General features: G+C 28.1%; 2 protein-coding genes across 8 annotated transcripts in view; one reads left to right on the forward strand and one right to left on the reverse strand.

Moving 5' to 3' along the window:
* The first annotated feature begins 14,400 nt into the window (after window positions 1–14,400).
* LOC127282136 (uncharacterized) lies at window positions 14,401–19,734 on the forward strand. Its single transcript, XM_051306237.1, has 3 exons — window positions 14,401–14,914; window positions 14,999–15,548; window positions 19,188–19,734. The coding sequence occupies exons 1-3, from the start codon at window positions 14,401–14,403 to the stop codon at window positions 19,732–19,734; spliced, it is 1,611 nt and encodes a 536-aa protein (XP_051162194.1).
* Window positions 19,735–20,998: 1,264 nt separating this feature from the next.
* The window catches only part of LOC127282130 (protein lingerer), a 54,012-nt gene continuing 50,990 nt past the window's right edge, over window positions 20,999–24,020 (reverse strand). For all 7 annotated transcript variants that reach the window (XM_051306222.1, XM_051306223.1, XM_051306224.1 and 4 more), the window contains exon 15: window positions 20,999–23,780. In XM_051306222.1, coding sequence (XP_051162179.1) covers window positions 23,526–23,780 — 255 coding nt within the window. In that variant the 3' untranslated portion in view covers window positions 20,999–23,525. The remainder of the gene's footprint in view (window positions 23,781–24,020) is intronic.

Consider the following 24,020-nt stretch of genomic DNA (forward strand, 5'->3'; position numbering starts at 1 on the left):
TAAATTCAATTAAATTCATTTAATCATAATTTTAATAAAGAAAACTTTTTTTATCTTTCTTTATTTTATTATTATTTATTTTTAATATAAATGTAATTAAAAGAAAAGATTTATTTAAAAATTTATCTCATTAAACAATCTTTAAAAATTCAATTGTTAAAAAAATGACAATATAGAAACTATATAACTTATTAACTAATTTTTCTATTTACAATTGAAAAAGAGAATATTTAAAAAGGAGAAAGTATGAATGCTGCCACCTACCGTGCAAAGTCGGCGGCTCAACTTCTTTATCGACTATCAATTTGGATGTCACTAGAAAATTTCCTAGCCTGTCAAACTCACTTACGCGAATATTTTACACTTTAAACTTTACTTATTTAATAATAACACGTTAATTTATCACAAATACAGCACAATTCTATCACTAAATACTTTTATTATTCAATTCAATTACACTTTTCCACAGTTCCCTACTGAAAATCCCTGTATAAGATCTTGTATAATTTCCTGTACAGGATCAGCAACTGAACTTGTACTAGTTCTGACCAGTTCCTGCACAGGAAAATGCAGACGAATTTGGAACAAGTTCATCGGTGAGATCTTGTACAAGATCTGGTGCAAGATCTTGTACAAGAAAGATACTTGTTCAAGAAAATGTACATGATCTTGTACAATTTCATGTATAAGTACTTGTTCATGAACACGTTCATGTTCTTGCACATGTATAGTTGTAAAATTTTTTTTTTTAATAAAATTTGAGATTTTGATAAATTTTAACCACTAAGATTCTTAACTCATGCATGCTAAAAACTATTGCGCAGCTGTAAAGGTTAAAGTAAACTACCCAGTTGAAAATTCCGACCACGTTTACGACGTCGTATTCTAAGTAGTTTGCGACGTAGTAAACGACGTAGTAAACGACGTAGTAAACGACGTAGAAAACGACATAGTAAACGACGTCGTAAATGAAAGCGGAATTTGGGATAGCAAACTACGTCGTTTACGATGTCGTTTACTACGTCGTTTACGATGTTGCAAAAATTATTTTAATATTATTTATTTAGTAATTTAGTAAGTCCAATATCCAATATTAAAAATTTTAATAATAATTTTAAAAAAAATTTATTTTTATTATTTTTTAATAGTTATTATTATTATTTTATTTTTAATATTTTAATTAAAATAAAAAAATGGTCATCAAAATATTAGTGAAACCATTTCTTCCAAAAAAGAATTTGTCTCAAATCCAATAAAGGAGAGACATCGGGCAGAAAAAAATTTCGACAAAAAAAAAATTTTCGATCACTGCTTATATACCAATCTAATAGCACCTCAACTGCGAGAAACAGTTATGATGTTCGCCCTCCCTGTGGCGTTGAGCGAACTTAAGTCCAGAGCTGAGCCATCAGCGCAGCGCGGAAACATTTGAAAAATTTGATTTTATTAGATATTTTATTTTATTTTAAATATGACAAATAATTAACTTAATAAATAATTAATGTCATAAATAATTATTAATAACATAATGTCATACTTAATAATTCGTTAATTAATTATTTTTAACGAAAATTTGACAAAAAAAAAATTTGTTGGCCAAAAAAAATATTACCATTAAAAAATAATTTTTTTGTTAAATTTTCGTAGTAAAAAAAATTTTTTTAAGACAATTATTTGTGACCTAAAAAAATATCACGATGAGAATATAATTAACAAAAAAAATTACTCGTAGCACAGAAAAAATTTCACCATGAGAAAATAATTTTTTTAAAATTTTATTTGTAAAAAATTTATTGGTAGCTCAAAAAAAATATCACGATGAGAAAATAATTTTTTGTCAAATTTTCTCTGTAAATAAATTAATTAACTAAATAACGTACCGTAAAACGGGGTTATTTCGCTCATTGCGGGTAAATTCGCTCACCCACTTTTATGCTTTATTTCAGCTTTAAAATAAAGTTTAATACCTTTATTAGCAGGTAAAAATGTTAAATTTGTTAATAGAAATACTAAATTTTAGTTTTTAATCAAATTTAAAGCAAAAAAATGGGTGAGCGACTTTACCCGCACTGAGCGAAATAACCCTGTTTTATGGTAATTATTAGTTACTTAATTTTTTACTACGAAAATGTAACAAAAAAATATTTGTAGTACAAAAATAATATCAAGATGAGAATTTTAATTATTTTTAAATTTTCTCAGGAAAAAAATTATTTGTGGCCCAAATAAAATATTACCATTAAAAAATAATTTTTTTTGTCAAAATTTCTCTGTAAAAAAAATTAATTAAATAATTATATAATAATAAAATGTTTGGTCTGTCTTTCTGTCCTAACTTGAAGTTGGCCTTTTCTGATTTCACGTGTTTTTTTGAATAGTAATCTTATGACGTGTCAAATTTTGACAATTTTTTTCCAAATTTCGGAATAAGTTTCATTAAAATTCCAAATTCGAAAATTCAATTCACGAAGCTGAAGTACACAACGTTTACCAACGAAATTTTTTTTAAAGTTGTATATTAATTTAAAAATTGTATATTGATTCAAAAATTGTATACAAATACAAAAAATTTATGATGAGAAAAAAGATGCGCCAGGAAATTTCGTACAAGATAGTAATTTGAAAAAAATTTATTTTTAAGGTACCAGGGGCCAACGATTACCTATTAAATATTAATTATAAAAACACAGGCCTCGAATCAACTTAAAGACACAAAACAGTCGTTTTAGTCGATTTATATTCCAAAAAAAAGTGGATTTGTTTTTCATTTTAACAAAAATATTTTACAGATTTTTAAATAAAACTTTTTTTTTTTAATAATAATCCTTTTCGAACGGTTAAAGTTGAAATTTTTAGAAATAATTAAATTTCAAAAGATATTGTTAATTTTCAAACAATTATTAAATTTTACAGAACTAAAAATAATTTATCAAACAATTTTTGGAAAACATTTTTTAAATTTAATTGAATTTTCAAAGATTTAAAATTGAGATTTTTGAAATTAATTGAAACTTTAAGTGTTTTGTAATTAAAATTTTAGATGATTTCACTAAAAATTTATTAGAAAATGCGGACAAAATACAATAATTTGAAAATCATTTTTAATTGAAAAATGGTTTCACATAGTTGAATTTTCAAAGAATATTATTAAAATAGTTAAAAATAATTGAATTTCCTTAGAGTTATAATTAAAAGTATTAAATTTCAAAAAAAAAAAATTTCGATGGAAAATTTTAGAAATTTTAGATGCTTTTAAATTCAAATTATTGAAAATTCAATTAATTTTGAATTCAAATTTTTGAGAATAATTAAATTTTATTTGATTTTAAATTTGGAAAATAATTGAATTTCAATTCATTTTGAATTGAAAATTTTGGGAAATAATTGAATTTTAATTGAAATTTTGGATAATAATTTAATTTAAGTTCATTTTTGATTGAAAATTTGGATAATTAATTTTGAATAGAAATTTTAGAAAATAATTGAATTTTATTTCATTTTAAATTGAAAACTTGGTAAATAATTAAATTTTAAATTGAAAATTTTGGATAATTATTGAATTTTAATTGATTTTGAATTAAAATTTCGGGTAATAATTGAATTTTAGTTTATTTTGAATTGAAATTTTTAAAAAATAATTCAATTTTATTGTGATATATTTTTTAAATTATAAACAATTGTTAAATTTCATAAAAATTTTAATTGAAAAATAATTTTGATATAATTGAATTTGTGATGTATTTAATTAAAATTATTAAAAATAATTAATTTAGTGAAGAATCACTTTAGTTCATTTGTTAAATAATTGAATTGAATAAGATCTGAAGAAGATCTACATTTTATACAAAAAAAATGTATTTTATTTACATTTCTTTCAAATGTAAAAAAAATGTCGCATTTTATTAAAATAAGTCGATAAAAGTCGTATTTTTGAAAAAAGTCGGAAAAAGTCGTATAATCCGAGGCCTGTAAACATATAATTTTCATTATTATCATTTAATATGTTATAATATTCTAATAAATTAAATTATTATTAATAATATTAATCTTTAATTTCTTTATAACAAATAATTAAATTCTTAATTTGGCGCGCTTGTGCGCGTTTAATTTTGCTAGTTACCTTGATAATTAGTTAATTAATTTTTTTACTACGAAAATTTAACCGGGTAATAAATGTATTAAACTTTATTTTAAAGCTGAAATAAAGCATAAAAGTGGGTGAGCGAATTTACCCGCAATGAGCGAAATAACCCCGTTTTACGGTACGTTATTTAGTTAATTAATTTATTTACAGAGAAAATTTGACAAAAAATTATTTTCTCATCGTGATATTTTTTTTGAGCTACCAATAAATTTTTTACAAATAAAATTTTAAAAAAATTATTTTCTCATGGTGAAATTTTTTCTGTGCTACGAGTAATTTTTTTTGTTAATTATATTCTCATCGTGATATTTTTTTAGGTCACAAATAATTGTCTTAAAAAAATTTTTTTTACTACGAAAATTTAACAAAAAAATTATTTTTTAATGGTAATATTTTTTTTGGCCAACAAATTTTTTTTTTGTCAAATTTTCGTTAAAAATAATTAATTAACGAATTATTAAGTATGACATTATGTTATTAATAATTATTTATGACATTAATTATTTATTAAGTTAATTATTTGTCATATTTAAAATAAAATAAAATATCTAATAAAATCAAATTTTTCAAATGTTTCCGCGCTGCGCTGATGGCTCAGCTCTGGACTTAAGTTCGCTCAACGCCACAGGGAGGGCGAACATCATAACTGTTTCTCGCAGTTGAGGTGCTATTAGATTGGTATATAAGCAGTGATCGAAAATTTTTTTTTTGTCGAAATTTTTTTCTGCCCGATGTCTCTCCTTTATTGGATTTGAGACAAATTCTTTTTTGGAAGAAATGGTTTCACTAATATTTTGATGACCATTTTTTTATTTTAATTAAAATATTAAAAATAAAATAATAATAATAACTATTAAAAAATAATAAAAATAAATTTTTTTTAAAATTATTATTAAAATTTTTAATATTGGATATTGGACTTACTAAATTACTAAATAAATAATATTAAAATAATTTTTGCAACATCGTAAACGACGTAGTAAACGACATCGTAAACGACGTAGTTTGCTATCCCAAATTCCGCTTTCATTTACGACGTCGTTTACTATGTCGTTTTCTACGTCGTTTACTACGTCGTTTACTACGTCGTTTACTACGTCGCAAACTACTTAGAATACGACGTCGTAAACGTGGTCGGAATTTTCAACTGGGTAATGCGCAGCCTTCGAAGTTTTTACCCGGCTGAAAAAACTTGTACAAGAAAATGTACAAGTTCTTGTACATGTTCATTAATGAACTTGTACATTTTCTTGTACATGTTCAAGTAATATTCTTGAATAAGTTCAGCATCCGGAATTGAGACATGTTCTTGTACCAGAACTTGTACAAGATCCTGGACAAGAAAATATACTTGTACAAGAAAATGTACATGTTCTTGTACATATTTTTTTGTGTATGTTTCATGTAAATTTTCTTGTACCAGATGTGGAACATGTTCTTGTACATGTTCATTTATGTCTTTTAAATTAAAAATTAAAAACTTTAAAGGCTGCGCAGTAGTTTTCTTAAGCCTTTACAGCTGCGCAATAATTTTTAGCATGCATAATTGAAGAGTCTTAATAATTATAACTCATTAAAATTTCAAATTTTTTTCAAAAACATTTTTAAACAAATGTTCTTGTACAAGAACATAAACGTGTTAATGTAAAAGTACTTGTACATTGTTACATCTGGTCATTTTTCAATCTTATTTTTTCTCTATATTTAATTTTTTTTTCTCTCCCACGTTTCTTATCTTCTTAAAGAAAAACAACATCTGTTTATTTAAAAAATCATGATCTTTCTTGTACTCATCGACTCATAATGTATCTGTTTTTTCTCTTGTTGCCTTTTTAAGCAGATAATGAAACGTGAAACCTTAGTGGTCAACATTTACCAGAATGCACTTTTTCCAAAAATCTAAGAAACTGAAACATCCGTAAGCAATAAAATTATAAAATACAACCATAAAAATCTTTTCGAACTCTACAAGTGCATCCTCCAGATGTCGACCGCTGGGGTTCTTTTCCTTTCATTTTCGTTTTTCTTACGACAGGTCCGAGAGTCCCTGTCGCCAAGATTTCCTTCTGTTTGTAATAAAATTTGTCTAGGTTCCGAAAATATATATTATACTAAAATTCACACACATATAAATTTTTAATAACAATTAACTTTAATAATTAATTTCATTATTATTATTAATAAATAATTTAAATATTATTTTTCAATCATTATATTAAATTTTATAAAAAAACTAATAATTGTCGAAATTTATAATTAATTATTGTTTAAAATTATTAATATAAATAAAATTAATAATAATAATTATAAAAATTATAAAATTAATAAATAAACAATTAAAATTTAATACAATTTAATAATAATTAAAATAAATTTATATTTTGCAATAAATAATTCTAAATAATTAAAATTTTAAATAATTACAACTATAATTTGTAGGTTAGGTTAAGTTATTATACAAATTAGTTAAAATTAACAATAATTATAGAAAATTATAAATAAATTAAATCTAAACCCTGGCGGGTTGTGAAAACCGAATCGCAACCGAATTCGGTTGGGATTCAGTTGGGTTTCAGTTACCAGTGAAAAAAGTAGCGAAAAACGTGAAAATTGCTGGAAAAAACTATTGGAATGAATAAATGAATGATTTATGAGTTTATTCATGCAATAGTTTGTTTAAATTAAGCTTTAATTAATTAATTATTAATAATAAAAGTCAAAAGGTGCTCACCTGTCACTTTAATGTTCGTGTTATTTCCTAAATTTTGGAATTGAAAATGTGAAAATTACGGAAAAATCATATACCTATTTTTTAGTGGATATTTAAATTGTCCAGATTTAAGTTTTTTTGTTCTGAATATTGCATATTAACAATAAAAATAGTACATTTTGTACTAAAAGTTTATTGTTTGTTTTAAAGCAAAATACTGCTTTACCTATAATGACAAATAAAAAAATTGCCGCACGCATTACACGCTAGATGTCACGTCTTGTTTTTTCTGGTTTTAATATTTTATTATTTTTGAAGTTTTCATTTATTTTTTAACTTAACCCAAAATTTTATTCTAAAACTAAAATAAGTTTATTAATAATTGTTAATAAAATATTTTAATTTGTTTTGAGAAATAAATAAACTGTAGGGTAAATGTAAATGTAAATATCTATGTAAAAAAATTGTTTATAATTTACATAATTACATTACATCAAAAATAGATTAAATGACACTAAAAGTTTTTGAAATCTCACACAGAAAATGTGAAAAAAGCATGCAAATTTTTATTTTAAGAAATATTTTTAATTTTAATAAAATTTTTCGAAAAAAATTAAAATAATTTTAATTAAACTAAATTCAATTTAAAATTATTACAATTCTAAATAATAACATTTCAACAATTATTTTTTAACAAATGTTAGATTCAGAAATTTTAAACAATTTTCTTTCCACTGTTTCCTACAATTATTTGTCATTTAAATATTCAAGAAATTTTTATTTAGAAAAATATAATGATAAAAATAATAATTATTATCATTAATATAAAAGTGATTTTTTTAATAAAATTTTTTTATCAATTTCTATTTTACCATTGGTATAAATATACTAAGTTTGTTTTGCAATATAAGTAAATGCATTTTTATTTGAACAATTTAAAAAACCTTTTTTTAATAATAATAACAATTTTTATAAAATCTAATCTCGATTAATTTAATAATAACTGAAAATAGAAAAGGTAAAACAAAATTTTGCATTCTAATTTTTAAAAATGATAAAATTGTCAAAAGAGAAGAATCACGTGCTGCCATCTATCGTGTTTGGTGCGCGGCAATTTCACTAACGATAAAGTAGCATTCTATCTTATAACACAAACATTAAAGTGACAGGTGAGCACCTTTCGACTTTTATTATTAATAATTAATTAACTAAAGCTTAATTTAAACAAACTATTGCATGAATAAACTCATAAATCATTCATTTATTCATTCCAATAGTTTTTTCCAGCAATTTTCACGTTTTTCGCTACTTTTTTCACTGGTAACTGAAACCCAACTGAATCCCAACCGAATTCGGTTGCGATTCGGTTTTCACAACCCGCCAGGGAAAAATGAATTATTCTTAAAAATCGTCGTAGAACCAAAATTTAAAAAGGGTTATGTAAATTAAGTCAAATAATAATTGTTAATAACAAATTATAATAAAAATTATTATTGTTTATAACAAAAAATTAATCTAATTGTAAAAAGATGCAAAATATAAAAGATCTCTCCTTCTTTGAGATTTTATCCCTACTTTTTGGAAATCTGTTTCTTTAAGGGACAACCCACAAAAAGTCTAAATTTTGAGTGGGGATAGACCCTTAAAAACGCATGTTTGCGTAAGTTAGCAGTTCATTCAAAAATTTTAAAGCACATTCAAAAATTTTACATTCATACAAAAAGTCACAAAAACATTTACATTTCTACAATTTAACTCATAAGAGTTCTTTCAAAATTTTACATTCAAAAGTCTTTCAAAAATTTACATTCAAAAAATTATTTCAAAAGTTATTCGTACTCAAATCAAATTTTAAAAAGTTATTTTATTCTTAAAAAGTTCAGTGCATTTTCCACATTTATTACTGAATATCAAGGAAGGACAACATTCTAATATTTTTTGCATCTTTAGGGAAAATTATTTTTAATAAATAAAAAAAGTAAGTTTTAAAATTATATTTTTCTTATTTTTATCTTATCTCTTTTTTTGAAAAACTTCTTTCAAACTTTAAAACTTTTCACAATTTCCCAATTCCAAAGAATACTGCCGTAGTAAAGCTGGCGGTTATTCTTTACAATTGTATTATTTTTGACCTAGGTGTTTCCTTATTATTTTCAACCTTTGATTCCTAAATTTGTTAATGTCACTTTATGTAGTTGTGACTAACAAATTTTACTCCTTATTTTATGTATTCCTTTTATATTCTTCAATTTCTATAAGAAAAATTCAATAGATAACCAAAATTAATTCCCAAGCTATTGGATGAGAATCCAGGCTTAAAATTGTAATTAAATTTTTATAGCTATAATTTTAATTTGAAATATAAAATTTTTAATTATTATTATTTGTTATAAAAATTTATAAAATAATATTTATGTTACATTACGTAACAACATGAAACCTGCACAAAAAATATGTACAAGAACATGTACATTTTCTTGTACAAGTATATTTTCTTGTCCAGGATCTTGTACAAGTTCTGGTACAAGAACATGTCTCAATTCCGGTAACAAGTTATAACAAGTTCATTAATGAACATGTACAAGAACTTGTACATTTTCTTCTACAAGGTTTTTCAGCCCGGTAGTTTTAAGTAAAGAAAAACATGAATTAACATGTTGCAAGAACATGGACGTGTTCATGTACAAGGACTTATACATGAAATTGTACAAGATCATGTACATTTTCTTGTACAAGATCTTGCACCAGATCTTGTTCCAAATTCGTATGCAATTTCCTGTACAGGAACTGGTCATAACTTGTACAAGTTCAGTTGCTGATCCTGTACAGGAAATTGTACAAGATCTTGTACAGGGATTTTCAGTAGGGTTTCCACTCAGTTTCTACACAATTTTCACTCCAACTAAATGTTTAACCAATGTGTAACGAATGTACAACGAATTCAGCGTACATTCCGATTTCGAGATCCGCCAGGGAGTATATAAAGTGGCTCAATAAAGTACTCATGACAAGATTTTAAGAAAGAAGGGGGGATATCATCAGGTTCCGCCCCCTTATTACCATCAAAACCTTTAAGTTTAATACGAATGTCTGATCTTTTAATTAACACAGAATGTAAATTATTAAAATTTGAGAAATCAGAGTTAGAATTGTTACTGTTATTCAAACTATCCGGATAAACATTCTTAAAAAATTCCGCAAATAAATTGGCAATATCTCTATCGTTGTCGACTTCAACACCTAACAATTTCATTATCTTGGGTATACCACTATCATTACGTGAAGCAATCGCAAAGTTCCAAAACTTTTTTGGACAATCCAGCAATGATTTTTCAATGTTCACAAAATAAGAATCATATCAAAATTTTGACAATTTTTTACACTCTGACCTTAAGCTTGAAAAAGTATTATAATTGTATTTAGTACTGTTTTGTTTATACCTTCTATGCGCAATTTTTTATAACAAGTAATACGCTTTAAGTCTTGGCTAAACCAAGTCGGATATTTATTATGAAAAATTACTTTAATTGGAACAAAAAATTCAAACACTGTATAAACGTATTCATAAAAAATATTTAAAGCAAAATTAACATGAGTGTTATTTAGACAAGTACCCCAATTGGAGGATGTAATACATCGATTGGAACAATTATATCGATCGCCAAAGTAAGCGTATAGTTGTATGAATTTTAAAATATAAGATCTAAGATCGTATTACAACTATTAGTAAAAGTGTTCAATTGACTCAAATTTAAATAGTTTAATAACTCAAAAATAATATCTGCAATTTTTCTTTGAGATAGTGAAGAACTCGGGAAACAACTATTAGCCAAATTAAGATTTGAGTTATAATCCCAACAAATAAAAGGTGTGTTGAAATCACCCAAGATACATAATACGGCATGTGGATATAACAAAGCAACATTTTCTAAAATTTTGTTAACTGTAATATAAATATTTATGTCAGAATTTGGAGGTATATAAAAGGCACAAAAAATATAAATATCGGAATTTATGTGACATTTTACCAGTAAATGTTCAATTGAATTTACTTCAGATTCGATCAACGAAGCACGTAAGAAAAAACTTGTATCAATCAGTACACCACCACCACGTTTAAATACACTAGAAAGAGAACACCTGTCAAACCTGAATATGTTACAATTATGAAATACCAATTCACTATTGTGTCAGTTTTTTTATCATCATTGTCACAAGTAGTGACACTCGATTCAGAAAGCCCAAACAGTATTAAATTACATTTTCGTTTTATTCTGTCCTCAAGTTCAGATAAAAAATTATTAATTTGAGAAAAACGATCTAATTTTGTAGACGTGTTATTCGATAAATCGTGTAAATTACCTTCAATAATCGTAATTCTCTCAGTCAAATTGTCAACTCTTTTGACAGTGCCACGAACTGTAGTGTGCAAGGCGTTCAGATCCTCAACTATGTCATGTACATCAGAAGTGATGTTTCCTATTTCATTTTTTATATCTTTTATTGAGGCAGACATTGTGTCTAATTTATTGTTTAAAGCAGACATTGCATTATTCACTATTCGCTCAATATCAGATACAGTAACTGCAGTTTGCACTTGAGAAGATGAGGGGGGGGACATCAAGGCTGTTGGGTGAATTCGCACGTGGTGGACCACAACATCGCGAAAAAGAACCATTTTCTAGCAGCACTGACCTGGATGCACATGAGGAGTGGTACGGAGCATGACAACCAATGCACTCTTTAATAGCGTCTACAACTTTTTTGCCACAACGAACACAAAATTTATCACCAGTATTTAATTTCGAGTCACACATTTTATATGAAAATCAATTTTGAGGTTAGGAAACTATAAGTACGGTCCTCAATGATTAAGAGGAAGACAAAATAAGTAAAAACAGTAACAAATTGTAGGCACCAAAACAAACAACCAGATTGACCGAAAACGCTCAAGCCGAACCAAACTCGGAAAAATTTATTTAAAAAAGTATACTGAGCAACAAGCGAAAACGTGTTCAGAGGTAGCCACCTAGCGGACTATACTTCGGATTATGAGAAAATCATATAAAAAATTCATTAATGAATTTACCTTTTGTTCGTTTACTGTTTCCAACATTTGGTTGCGGTAATTTAGCTGGCACTGATTCTTTCGGTTGTTTCTGCTGAGAAGGTTGTTGAGGAGGTTGATAATCCTTGATCGTTTCATGCTCCATTTCGGCAAATCACCACTTAGAGAAAAGTCTAGAAAAATAAAAATTCTGATATTTCATCAAAAAACATTATACACGTACGATATTAAAAAATATTGAAATATGCTTTATTTAATACAAAGTGTCTAAACGTCCGGCTAGACGGACATCAAAAAACGTCTAAACGTCCGTCTATATTCACCCGACTTTGTCTGCAGAATACTTTCGGGCATTTCCGACCCCCCCTTCCTCCAAGGTTTCCTTAAAATATACGTAGACGGACAAAATTATCAAAAATTATTTTGTCCGTCTAGTCGGACGAATAGACGCAGCGTATTTAATAAGTACTATTAAATTTATTTCAGCCAAGTGCATTATTAAGTTCCTAAAGAAGGTGCAAAATTTAATGTTAGGTTTAACGTTTCTGTCTTCCGTTTGTGTGAAAGAAATCCATATTTTAACGTATTCTTAATATAATTACATTTGTTAAAAAAAGTATTTCTAATATCACTAAAACATTTTGTAATAATGAACAATAATGAGTCTTGTCTTTGCTTTCGTAGCGAATAGACGTGTTTGTCCGTTTTGTTGGTACGTTAAAGGTGACGATTACGTGTTTGTCGCTGGAGCGATTTAAGTTAATTGTGCAAAGTTTTTGAAAAAGTTTTTTTTTTTTTTTAAGTTTTTGAGCAGCCAACCCGTATTGATGGCTTGTGTTTTGTACCCCTATTATCTTTCTACTGCAAGTGTGTTTTCTATTCTTTTTCGGGCCCGTAAAGGATATAACTTGTGTTTTGGTGCTTAGTTTATTACTATTATACTATGGAAAAGCTACAAGAGTCAATTATAACATTGACAAATGCCATTGAGTGTTTAACCAAATCTCACAACGAGCTGAAAAAGGATGTGCAAGAAGCATGCAGTTCTGCTAGAGAGACCATGAGTAATCTTGATAAATTGTCTAGTAGAGTCAAGAAGCTCGAGACGAAAATTGAAACACCTAATTGTACTGATAAATCCAACAATATTGTTATTTTCAAACTGAAGGACAATGACGATAATAATAGCGATTTAATTAAGACAATTATAAATACATTAGCAAAAATAAATATTGTGATCCCTGACGTGGCTATCGCGGATGCCTATAGGCTAGGAAAAGTGACAGGCAATCGCCCAGTGTTGTTAAAATTTGTTGCTATTCGTTGGGTAAAACTAGTCTTCGCAAATGTTCAGGAATTTAAGAAGCTTGATCTTGGTATTTCCAACGACCGTTCAAGTCAAGAAAGGAATCATATAAGGAAAATGGTTAATCTGTCAACCAAGCTTCGAGAAGTTGGTTTGAATGCTTTAGTGAAGAGGAACAAGCTTTTCATTGACTCAATTGAGACCAGTGAAAGAGATGCAGAACTTAAGTTACAGAGCATTACGAGGGACAAGAAGAAGAAGCGTAAGAGTGAGGAAGACCAGGAGGACGGAGAAAAAGAAGAAGTAGGCGATGAAGCGGTAGATGGTAGGGATGTAAGCGGTGGGGATTCGGAGAAGAGGAGAAAGGGCCCTGGCCGCCCCCCCAAACTGGCAAAAGTGACAGAGTCACAGGCGCATCGATCCATGGATTCTTTCTTAATAAAACCGTCGAAACTTGGTATGCCCCTCTCTTCACAATCGAGTGCAAAGGGAACTCCCTCCATTTCGGCAGAAGTCTCGGCTGATTAGCAGTCATCCATTCGGTCCTTGAATGCATCTAATGATTCCTATCAGAAGAGACTTGGATCTCCTAAAGAAAATTCTCTCATAATTATATTCTGGAATTCTCATGGTTATTCTAACATCAATGAGATATTTCGATTGACCAATCCGGAGGATATATTATGTATTTATGAAACGTGGGCCACCTCTATCAATCAGTGTGCTGGCAATTTTTCGGAGGATATTCAAATTTTCCATTCACCAGCGTGGCGCGAAGCGGAGAGAGGAAGATTCATGGGAGGCATTCTATTTGCGGCAAATAAAAAGAGGTTCGTGTCGGAATTGTTGGTCGCGGAATATGAGTTTTTAATTGTTAAAATAAAAAAGGGTGAATTTGAATTTTTACTATGTATTATATATATATTTCGCCTCTTGCGAACTTTAAAGATTTTTTAGATAAGTTTGATTAAATTTTGACGACTATAAAAGCGAATTATGATTATTTACCGGTTTTTATAGGAGGGGACTTCAATAGTAGACTCGCAGGTTTAAATAATTTAGATAGGCAATTATATTTTGATGGATTTAAAGTAGGATCGAATCGTTCCTCACTGGATAATATTATTACAAAAAAGGGAAAAATGTTAAATAATTTTATGAAACTTTATGACATGGTATTGTTAAATGGAAGGTCAAACTCAGATTCTCCGGCGAATTGGACCTTTGTCGGGCATCAGGGTAGAAGCGTAACAGATTTAATCTGGGCATCTTTGGATGACCTTGAAATTGTAGAAGACCTGAAGGTGCTCCCTTTGGCAACCTTATCCGACCATCTACCTGTGGCTGTTTATTTAAAAGATTCAAAAACAGAAGTTTGTGATTACGGATCAGAAAAGACTACGTCTTGGAAATTAAAATTTGATAAATTAAAATCTGAGGAGTTTACAGGTATCATGCGATGGAGGGATGAGGTTGCGAATGTGGAGGGCGACATTGATAAATTAAATGACAATTTAATTGGAACTGTGACTGATGTTGCAGATAGACTAGGTATGCGAATAAAATGTGAACAAAGGTCTGTTTTTATTTCACGAAATAAACCTTGGTTTGACAAGGAATGTCGCGATGCGAAGTGTAGCATGGTGATGGCTTTTAAGGATCTCTGGGAAAATGATTCAGAAGCGGGTAAAATTAATTATTTAAATTCAAAAAAAATTTATAAAAAAACTTTAAAAAATACAAAAATAACATATTATAATGATTATAAAGAAAAACTTGCATCTGCCAAAAACGCGAGCTTTTTTTGGACCATAGTAAATAGTAAACGTCGTAAAGGCAATAGTAATAAAGATAATATTACTCTAGAGAAGTGGCAGTCTCACTTAAATGTGATGTTTCCACAAGTCAACGAAGAATGGCCTATTTTACCCCAGATAACACATCCCATACTAGACAAATATATTGAAATAAAAGAAATATTAAGTAGTTTCAGTAAATTTAAGGAAAAAAAGTCTCCTGGAGTTGACTTAGTAAATTTCAGTTTTCTCAAGAGACTTCCAGAAAACTGGATGCTGTTTCTCGAATACTTTTATAATAAAATATTAGACTCTGAAAAAGTCCCGAAAGCCTGGGGCTCCTTGGTTATCTCCATGCTACATAAAAAGGGCAATTTGTCCGAACCAGAAAATTTTAGACCAATAACCTTGGTAAACAATATAGCAAAGGGATTCACTCAAGTCTTGTCAGAGAGACTAATAGAATGGATGGATGAAAACAGCGTTGTCCCCGAATTTCAATCCGGTTTTAGGCGGGGTAGGGGGTGCGTCGACAATTTATACACTTTACAATCACTGATCCAAATTCATCTTGTACACCCGCAAAGCGCTGTGTTTGCGGCGTTTGTTGATTTCAAGAGTGCCTTTCCGTCGGTATCGCACGGCCTGCTTTGGTCTAAATTACACGCAAAAGGAGTAAGCACAAAGTTTATTAATGTTCTAAAGAGCTTTTATGAAAATGCTTCAGCGGCGATAAAAAACGGACGAGGTATGACTGATTTTGTAAAAGTATCGCAAGGTGTTTTGCAGGGGGAGGTGTTAAGTCCTCAACTTTTTTCAATTTTTACTAGTGATACCCTGGCGGAATGGTTGAACGCGGATCGGACGCCGTTGCGTCCAATTCGCGTCTTACCGCGGACGCTCTTGTATTTTTGTTATTTTTAAATTTTAAATAATGAAAAAAGGTTAAAAAATTATTAGAAACTATAAAAAAGTATTAAAGAATCGAATAATACCATATTTATGCATGATTAATGCAAAATAAGTTAAAAATTAATACTTAAAAAAAAGGTAAATATGTGAAAGTTTATCATGAAATTTGTGTGCAATTTAACATAGAGATATAAGAATAGAGTACGCAAGCGAGCAAAAGGAGCGATAGTCGTTTTAGAGAGAGACAGCGGTTTTATCGGCCTACTGTCTTTCCTTCTCTGGTAACGCATGCGCGGTTGCGAAACAGCTGAAAGTGTGTAGGAATGTTTTATACTCTGAAAAAACATTGTTTATTATTTAATAAAGAAACAGGATTATTTAGTTTATTATTTAGTTTTTATTAATTTAATCATGGTAATGAGCTTTTTGAATTTAAAAGACTCGGATAATCGCGCATGCGTCATTAGAAAAGGTAAGAGAGTAGGCCGACATTGCCGCTGTCTCCGTCTAAAACAACTGTCGCCGTCTCTTATGGGAAACTAACCAACTCGCGCACTCTATTCTTATATCTCTATGGTTGTTTACAGGAAATAATATTAAAAAAGAACATTAAAAAAGTAAATTTCTACAATTTAGAATTACTATTTTTGACAGAAATTAATTAAAATAAAAGTAATAAAAATAAATGTTCCAACAATAAGAATTTACCGACAACAAGGCGTAAGTTCATGTGGTGAAATGCTAGATGGCAGCACATAAACTAATCAAATCTTTTTAAATGGAACAAGAAGAAAGAGAATCTCAAAACTTATAATCGAATGCAAAACTTGTTTGTCACATTTCACTAAAAATTCATCACGCTTAGGTTATAAAGGGCTCTGATGTCAAATTCAATAATAATAATTTTTAAAAATTAATAATAATAACCAATAAATTATTTTTTTAGATTTATCTCAAATTTACGAAACGGGGATTTTAGAGGGCAATAATATCGAAGTTAATAATAATAATAATTTTGAAAAATTCAAAATGTCTAAAAATTGTTTATTTAAATTTCTTTATAATTCACCACTTGGCGATTATAGATGGCGCTGATGTCAAATTTAATAATAAAATTTCTTTAAAATTAAAAATGGTTGCAAAAAGAAAGTTTTTCAGATTATTCTAAAAATAATTATTTTAAGGTATATAGAGGGCGTTGAGGTAGAATTTCATAATTTTCAAAAATTCAAAATGGCGATCAAAAAATAGATTTTTCATATTTCTCTAAATATAGTCGTTTAGTGATATAGAGAGCGCTGAGGTAGAATTTCATAAGTTAAAAAAATTCAAAATGGCGGCAAAAATGTTTTTTCAGATTTTTTTAAAAATTAACACTCGGGGCTTATAGATGGCGCTGATGTCATATTTAATAATAAAATTTGATTAAAATTAAAAATGGTGACAGAAAGGAAGTATATTTAAATTATTCTAAAAATCATCATTTAGAAGTAAAATTTAATATTTTTCAAAAATTCGAGATAGATACCCTTAAATTGTTTGTTTAATTTCTTTAAAATTTATCGCTCAGGGGTTTTAAAGAGCATTGCTGTCGAATTTAATAATAGTAATAATTTTCGGAAATTCAAAATGGTACCTAAGAAGCAAAAAATTGTAGCTTATGTTTGTGATTTTTAAAGTAAAAATACACAAAGGGAATCAACTCTCAATATAATTTATTCGTTTTTAAATTTTCATAACATTGAAAATATTTAATTAAAACTGATTTTACTTTACATAATAAAAAATAAACTTTTAATTAAGATAAAATTACGACAAACATAACCTTAAAATGATTTTCTTCTTAGGTTTTAAAAAAACTGAGAAAACATTTTTTGCCGCCATATTGCACTTTTTAAATTATGAAACTCTACCTCAGCGCTTTCTATATCACTAAACGACTATATTTAGAAAAATCTGAAAAATCTATTTTTTGATCGCCATTTTGAATTTTTAAAAACTATAAAATTCTACCTCAACGCCCTCTATATACCTTAAAATAATTATTTTTAGAATAATCTGAAAAAGTTTCTTTTTGACACTATTTTTAATTTTAAACAAATTTTATTATTAAATTTGACATCAGCGCCATCTATAATCGCCGAGTGGTGAATTATAAAGAAATTTAAATAAACAATTTTTAGACATTTTGAATTTTTCAAAATTATTATTATTATTAACTTCGATATTATTGCCCTCTAAAATCCCCGATTCGTAAATTTGAGATAAATCTAAAAAAATAATTTATTGGTTATTATTATTAATTTTTAAAAATTATTATTATTAAATTTGACATCAAAGCCCTCTATAACCTAAGCGTGATGAATTTTTAGTGAAATGTGACAAACAAGTTTTGCATTCGATTATAAGTTTTGAGATTCTCTTTCTACTTGTTCCATTTAAAAAGATTTGATTAGTTTATGTGCTGCCATCTAGCATTTCACCACATGAACTTACGCCTTGTTGTCGGTAAATTCTTATTGTTGGAACATTTATTTTTATTACTTTTATTTTAATTAATTTCTGTCAAAAATAGTAATTCTAAATTTTAGAAATTTACTTTTTTAATGTTCTTTTTTAATATTATTTCCTGTAAACAACACATTTCGTTAAATTGCACACAAATTTCATGATAAACTTTCACATATTTACCTTTTTTTTAAGTTTTAATTTTTAACTTATTTTGCATTAATCATGCATAAATATGGTATTATTCGATTCTTTAATACTTTTTTATAGTTTCTAATAATTTTTTAACCTTTTTTCATTATTTAAAATTTAAAAATAACAAAAATACAAGAGCGTCCGCAGTAAGACGCGAATTGGACGCAACGGCGTCCGATCCGCGTTCAACCATTCCGCCAGGGATATATTGAGCAATTTCTGAAATCAGAAGGTTGTCGTGGACTTTCCATTAATCACTTGACAGAAGTGTTAATAATAGCTTACGCTGACGACATTGTTTTATTATCCGATACGCCGCTGGAGCTTTCAAGAATTCTCGAAGCTTTGAGAAAGTACTGTCTTTCAAATCAACTGATTGTAAATATAAATAAAACAAAAATAGTAATATTTCGTAAAAATGCGAAAGTTAATGTTAATCATTTTAAATATTTTAAATACGGTAATGAAAAAATCGAGGTTGTGAATGAATATTTATATTTAGGGGTGTTATTTACAAGTTTTTGTTCTTTTTCTGATAATATGAATAGAGTAGCTACCTCGTCTAAGGCTGCAGAGAATGCGACTCTAAGCGTAATTACTAATATTAAGGCGGACACTTGGTCCACCTACAATAAACTCTTCGAGAGTTTAGTTAAAAGTATTCCGTTCTACGCAATAGAGGTCTGGGGTCAGAAATGCACAAATTCATTAGAGAAAATACAATTATCTTTCTTTAAAAAACTCTTATGGATCCCTCTTAATACTCCGAGTTATGCGGTGCGTTTGGAGACGGGGAGGCTGCGCTTGGCTTGTGCCGTGCTCTCAAGAACAATGTCTTGGATAAATAAAATAAATAAAATGGACAATACAAGGTTACCAAGGCTATGTCTTGAGAGACTGATGGAGTTGGCTAGGCGTGGAGGATCCGGTTCCGAACTCAATTGGTATTCACAAATTAAACATTTTTTTGAATATTCCGGCATGAAGGAGTTATGGGATTTATCAGATATAGAAAACTTAGTAAGAAATTCAAATGATTTAATTGCAAAATTTACGGAAAAATGCTTGCTACAGGATTTAGAGGACAGAAGCTAATCTAAAAGTCTTATAATTTGGCCGAATCTTGAAGTGCACCCTGGTCCCCAACCCTATCTCGTGAAACGTTTTGATCTTTATTATAAAAGATTATTTGCACAAGTAAGACTCGCAAATAAATTTAGAGACAGAGTCCTAAGAATAGTAGATAAACGGTTGGTCTATAGCTCATGGGTCGATTCCTGTTGGTGCTTGGAGCGTGGCAGTCTTTTTCATTTTTTAATAGAATGCAAAAATCATAATCATGTAAAACGAGAATTTTTTCCGAGCAGCCTAGATTGTGACGCGGAGGTAGGGTTTTGGATGAAAATAATGGACACTCAATGTACCAAAACTCTAAAACAATTTATAAGGATGATAGAAGGAATGCTGAATGAATGAGATATTTAGTACAAGTTTTATTGTTTTTGCGTGCAACCTTGGTATTCATTACTAAATTTTAATATGTATCTTTTATATCATGTATTGGACCGAATGGTTTGAAAATAAATTATATATTGAATAATGAACAATAATTTAAGGAAATGAAGAAACTTTTTACCTTTTAGAATATATCGTTGATCACGTTTTCTGTGCCCAGTTTGATGCATACACACACTAACAGATTATCACATACACTTGTCTAAACATTAGTTCCAATGTAGATTCGGTCTTCTGAATATGCCGCTAGATCAACCGATCACAGTATCATTAGAAGCACTTCCTATTCGTAAAAGATTAACAAAACGTCCAATTCCGACCAATGATATTTTTATATTCCTAGGTCCGTAAGTGCACTTCATGTATGGAACCCTACTAGTATAGGTCTATTTTAAATATATTCAATTGATAAGTTTAGAGTTTATTTCCGAAAATTTTTTTAATTCCTATATGTTTAAAATAAAATTGGGAGAATGTGAACAATTATGTAAAATTATTTTTGCATATAATTAAAAATATTGTTTTTAAGGGTAGGTTAATGCAATTTTAATATAGAGCTTTAATGGGAAAATTGCATCGACTTTGACCTGCCCTTAAGGAGGAATGGTACACATTACATAACCTCAAAACTGAGAAACTGTTTTTTAACAATTTAGACCAGTTTTGAGGTTATGTTAGCATGTACCATTCTTCCTTTATTTAAAAGAATAATATAAATATGTATTGTAATTTGTTCAAAATATAATTGAGAGACTATTTCAATTTCAATTAATCGAAAAATAATAATCTTAATTAAATTGTAATTGTAATTGTTAATAGTATAAAAAAATAATAAAAGTAATAATTATTTTAATACATTTATTTTTTAGATATTCATATTTATACACAGTAGTTGCTATTATTACTCATAATAATAATAATAATCATTATGTAATAGTTAGCAATAGTGGCTTACTTCATTTTGCACTTCTGATTGACAAAAATACAAAAATTATTAATTAATTTATAATTAATATGAAAAAGAACGCTCATTCTCGAGATCGAGATAGTCATTTCTTATATCTTATCTTGAGTAATTGATGATACTCTTGCGGTTACTTTCTATATTTCTTCATTACATTACACTTAGTTTCTCTAGTATCATCCAAGTGTATACAAAGTTATCAACTTAAAATTATATTTTTAAAAGCAAACGAAAAAGTGTTTCAATCTGATGTGTATGAATATCTTATATGATACATAAATGAGCAGCTATATTTAATGTACTTGGATGTTTTTTTCAAAATCTTGAGAACGTGGCGGTTGTAAGAAATCTTTTGCAATCAAAACCACATTTACTATAAATGGGTCTTAAACCTACATTTTATGTCAACCACTTTTTTTACGCACCTATATTTTTATTTGTTTATCAATAATTTTACATACGTTTTTACACACATAAAAAATCCCTTTAAGAAACAAATACATTTTTTCCCTTACTTAAATTCAGTGGGCCTACGCTCCCCACAGGTTTTCTCTGGTCATATTATTATTATTTTTATTATTATAATAATTATTATTAATATTATTATTATTATTATTATTATTATTACACATTATTTACTTTTGTGCTGCGTAAAAAACTATGAAATTTTTCAAAAATGTCGGTCTTCGAATTCCGTAATCACAACAATAATAAGAAAAATAAACATTCATTTGCCACGCAATTTAAGAGCCTTTAAAGAGGTTGAAAAAACAATAATAAAGCAAAAGATAGAATTTCATAAAATATTTTATCAAATGATCAATAGTCAAAAGATTTCTCATGAATATAAAATGTAGAAGAATGAGTGCAATTATAAGTACTTGGCACGAAAGTTCTGAAATGTATCAGGAGAGATTTAATGTGAAAAATCATGATGAATCACTCGGCTCATTGATCTGACTTTGTATTCTCTCAAAAAAAAGAAAAAAAAATTGAAAAATGACCGTCGAGAACCAAATTGAAACATCACAGGTGCATAAAAATTAAAAATCGTCCAGTTACAAATCTTATTTACGTTTAAACTTTATATAATTTGTACAAAAGAGAAGATTTGACGAAGAACGTTCTTCACATTTATTAATAAAACGCTTTTAATTAGTTGCAAATGTTTATATATATTCAAAGTACGAAAATCTAAGCAAGTGGCAATTTTTAATTCTCTTTTGCAAACTAATTTTCTTTCGCAGTGTAATTATGCAATAGTTACAAACAAATTAAAGATTTATATCTTGCGTAGGTTGTAAAAATTTTAATATTCACACATTCCACATAAAATGTTTCACGAAATACACACATTTGCGACTCTTTTAGTGTAATAATTTTACTCCTATATATCACTTCTATACAATATCGATCAGTTATGGTCGCATTTTTTTCGAGGATTTTTTTAAATTCCAAAATCGAGTGCATCACATATAAAACTATGCATTTTTTGTTTTTTTTATTTCTCAGAATTAACGCAATGTACTGTTAATTGCACTAATTATACATTGAGATAAAGAGCAAAAAAAGGGAAGAGGAGAATCTATCTATTTACTTCTTTTTTTTTCATTTTTAAGTGAAGCGTTGTTATACAACTCATGAAAACTGAAATTTTCTCTCGTAGGAAATGTGGAAGTACTAAACAATTTTTTTTTGTCAATTGTCCATACATTAAATATACATTTCTAATTGTGCATATATGAAAAAAGTAAATAATTGTTTAAAGTTCAGCATAAAAGCATCGTTTGATAATCGCGAAGAAGGTTTTAAAGTTTATTTGAATAGTATTATAAAAAGTCTTAAGTAATCGGAATTTAGCCAGCTAAATCAAATACAGCTTAATTCATTACAAAATAGCAATTATTCACAAATACAATTTGAAGCACTTTTTTTTATTTCCCCTCCCCATTAAGCAAAGTAACTTAAATTTCATAACCACTCTACCCCTCAAATTACGTAATTTGTGAAAGTTCCCATAGAAAATAAAAGATATATTATAATTATTATTATTTGCGTTAAATAAAATGTATAGTACTCAAATTATTGAACCCATAAAGGGGTTTCGTCAATGTTATTTTTCTGAACTTTTATTATATTTTGAATATCAAAGTGATTAAAATGGTCTAGTTCTTCCATACTTGATAACTCCCAATTCATTTACACCATAAAAGTTCTGGCACAAATCGCGTGACTTAAAAAATTATATAGTTCCGTGAAAAATTGTTTAAACATTTTCTGTCTCTTTTTTCAAATGAATTTGAAAAATTCTTTTCTTAGAGACGATCATTTTCGATTGGTCAAGAGCAATGTATTTTCGATTTCTTTTATGTTTCTTGTTTTCTTTTGCTTGACTTAAAAAAAATATTTAATTACCACCGGTCCAATAACTTGGACTATAACCCGGTTTTGTCTGAGCTTTATTTTGAGAGCTTGGATTTGTCCTTTGACCTGTGCTATTGCCTCCGTCTTGATGTAAAGGTTGATGCAACTGATGCGGTTGATGCATTGCTGGAATAAATAAATGAGGAGTCCCATAGCTTCCAGGAAGACCTGCGTTCTGACTGCCAGTTAAACCAAAAGGTGGTGGTGTTGCAGAATGGAAAGTTTGCTTATCGTAAGACTGTAAACAATAAATGCATATTTTAGAAAAACATTTTTATCGGGCATTCGCTCAGGCTTCGCACTCCTTAGTTAGTAAATAAAAAGTATGTCATTTGAGGGCATGACCGTTCTAATTATACGACTTTGATTTTTTTTTACAATTTTTTATAAAATTTTTAAACAAAAAACGTCTTTTTTTAGTATACAATGCAGATCTTCTTCAGATCTTTATTTCAATTATTTAACAAATTTTTGACTA

This window comes from Leptopilina boulardi, unplaced genomic scaffold (assembly GCF_019393585.1).
Source record: "Leptopilina boulardi isolate dan_hultmark-lab unplaced genomic scaffold, ZJU_Lbou_2.1 LbouV2_281, whole genome shotgun sequence".
Lineage (NCBI taxonomy): Eukaryota > Metazoa > Arthropoda > Insecta > Hymenoptera > Figitidae > Leptopilina > Leptopilina boulardi.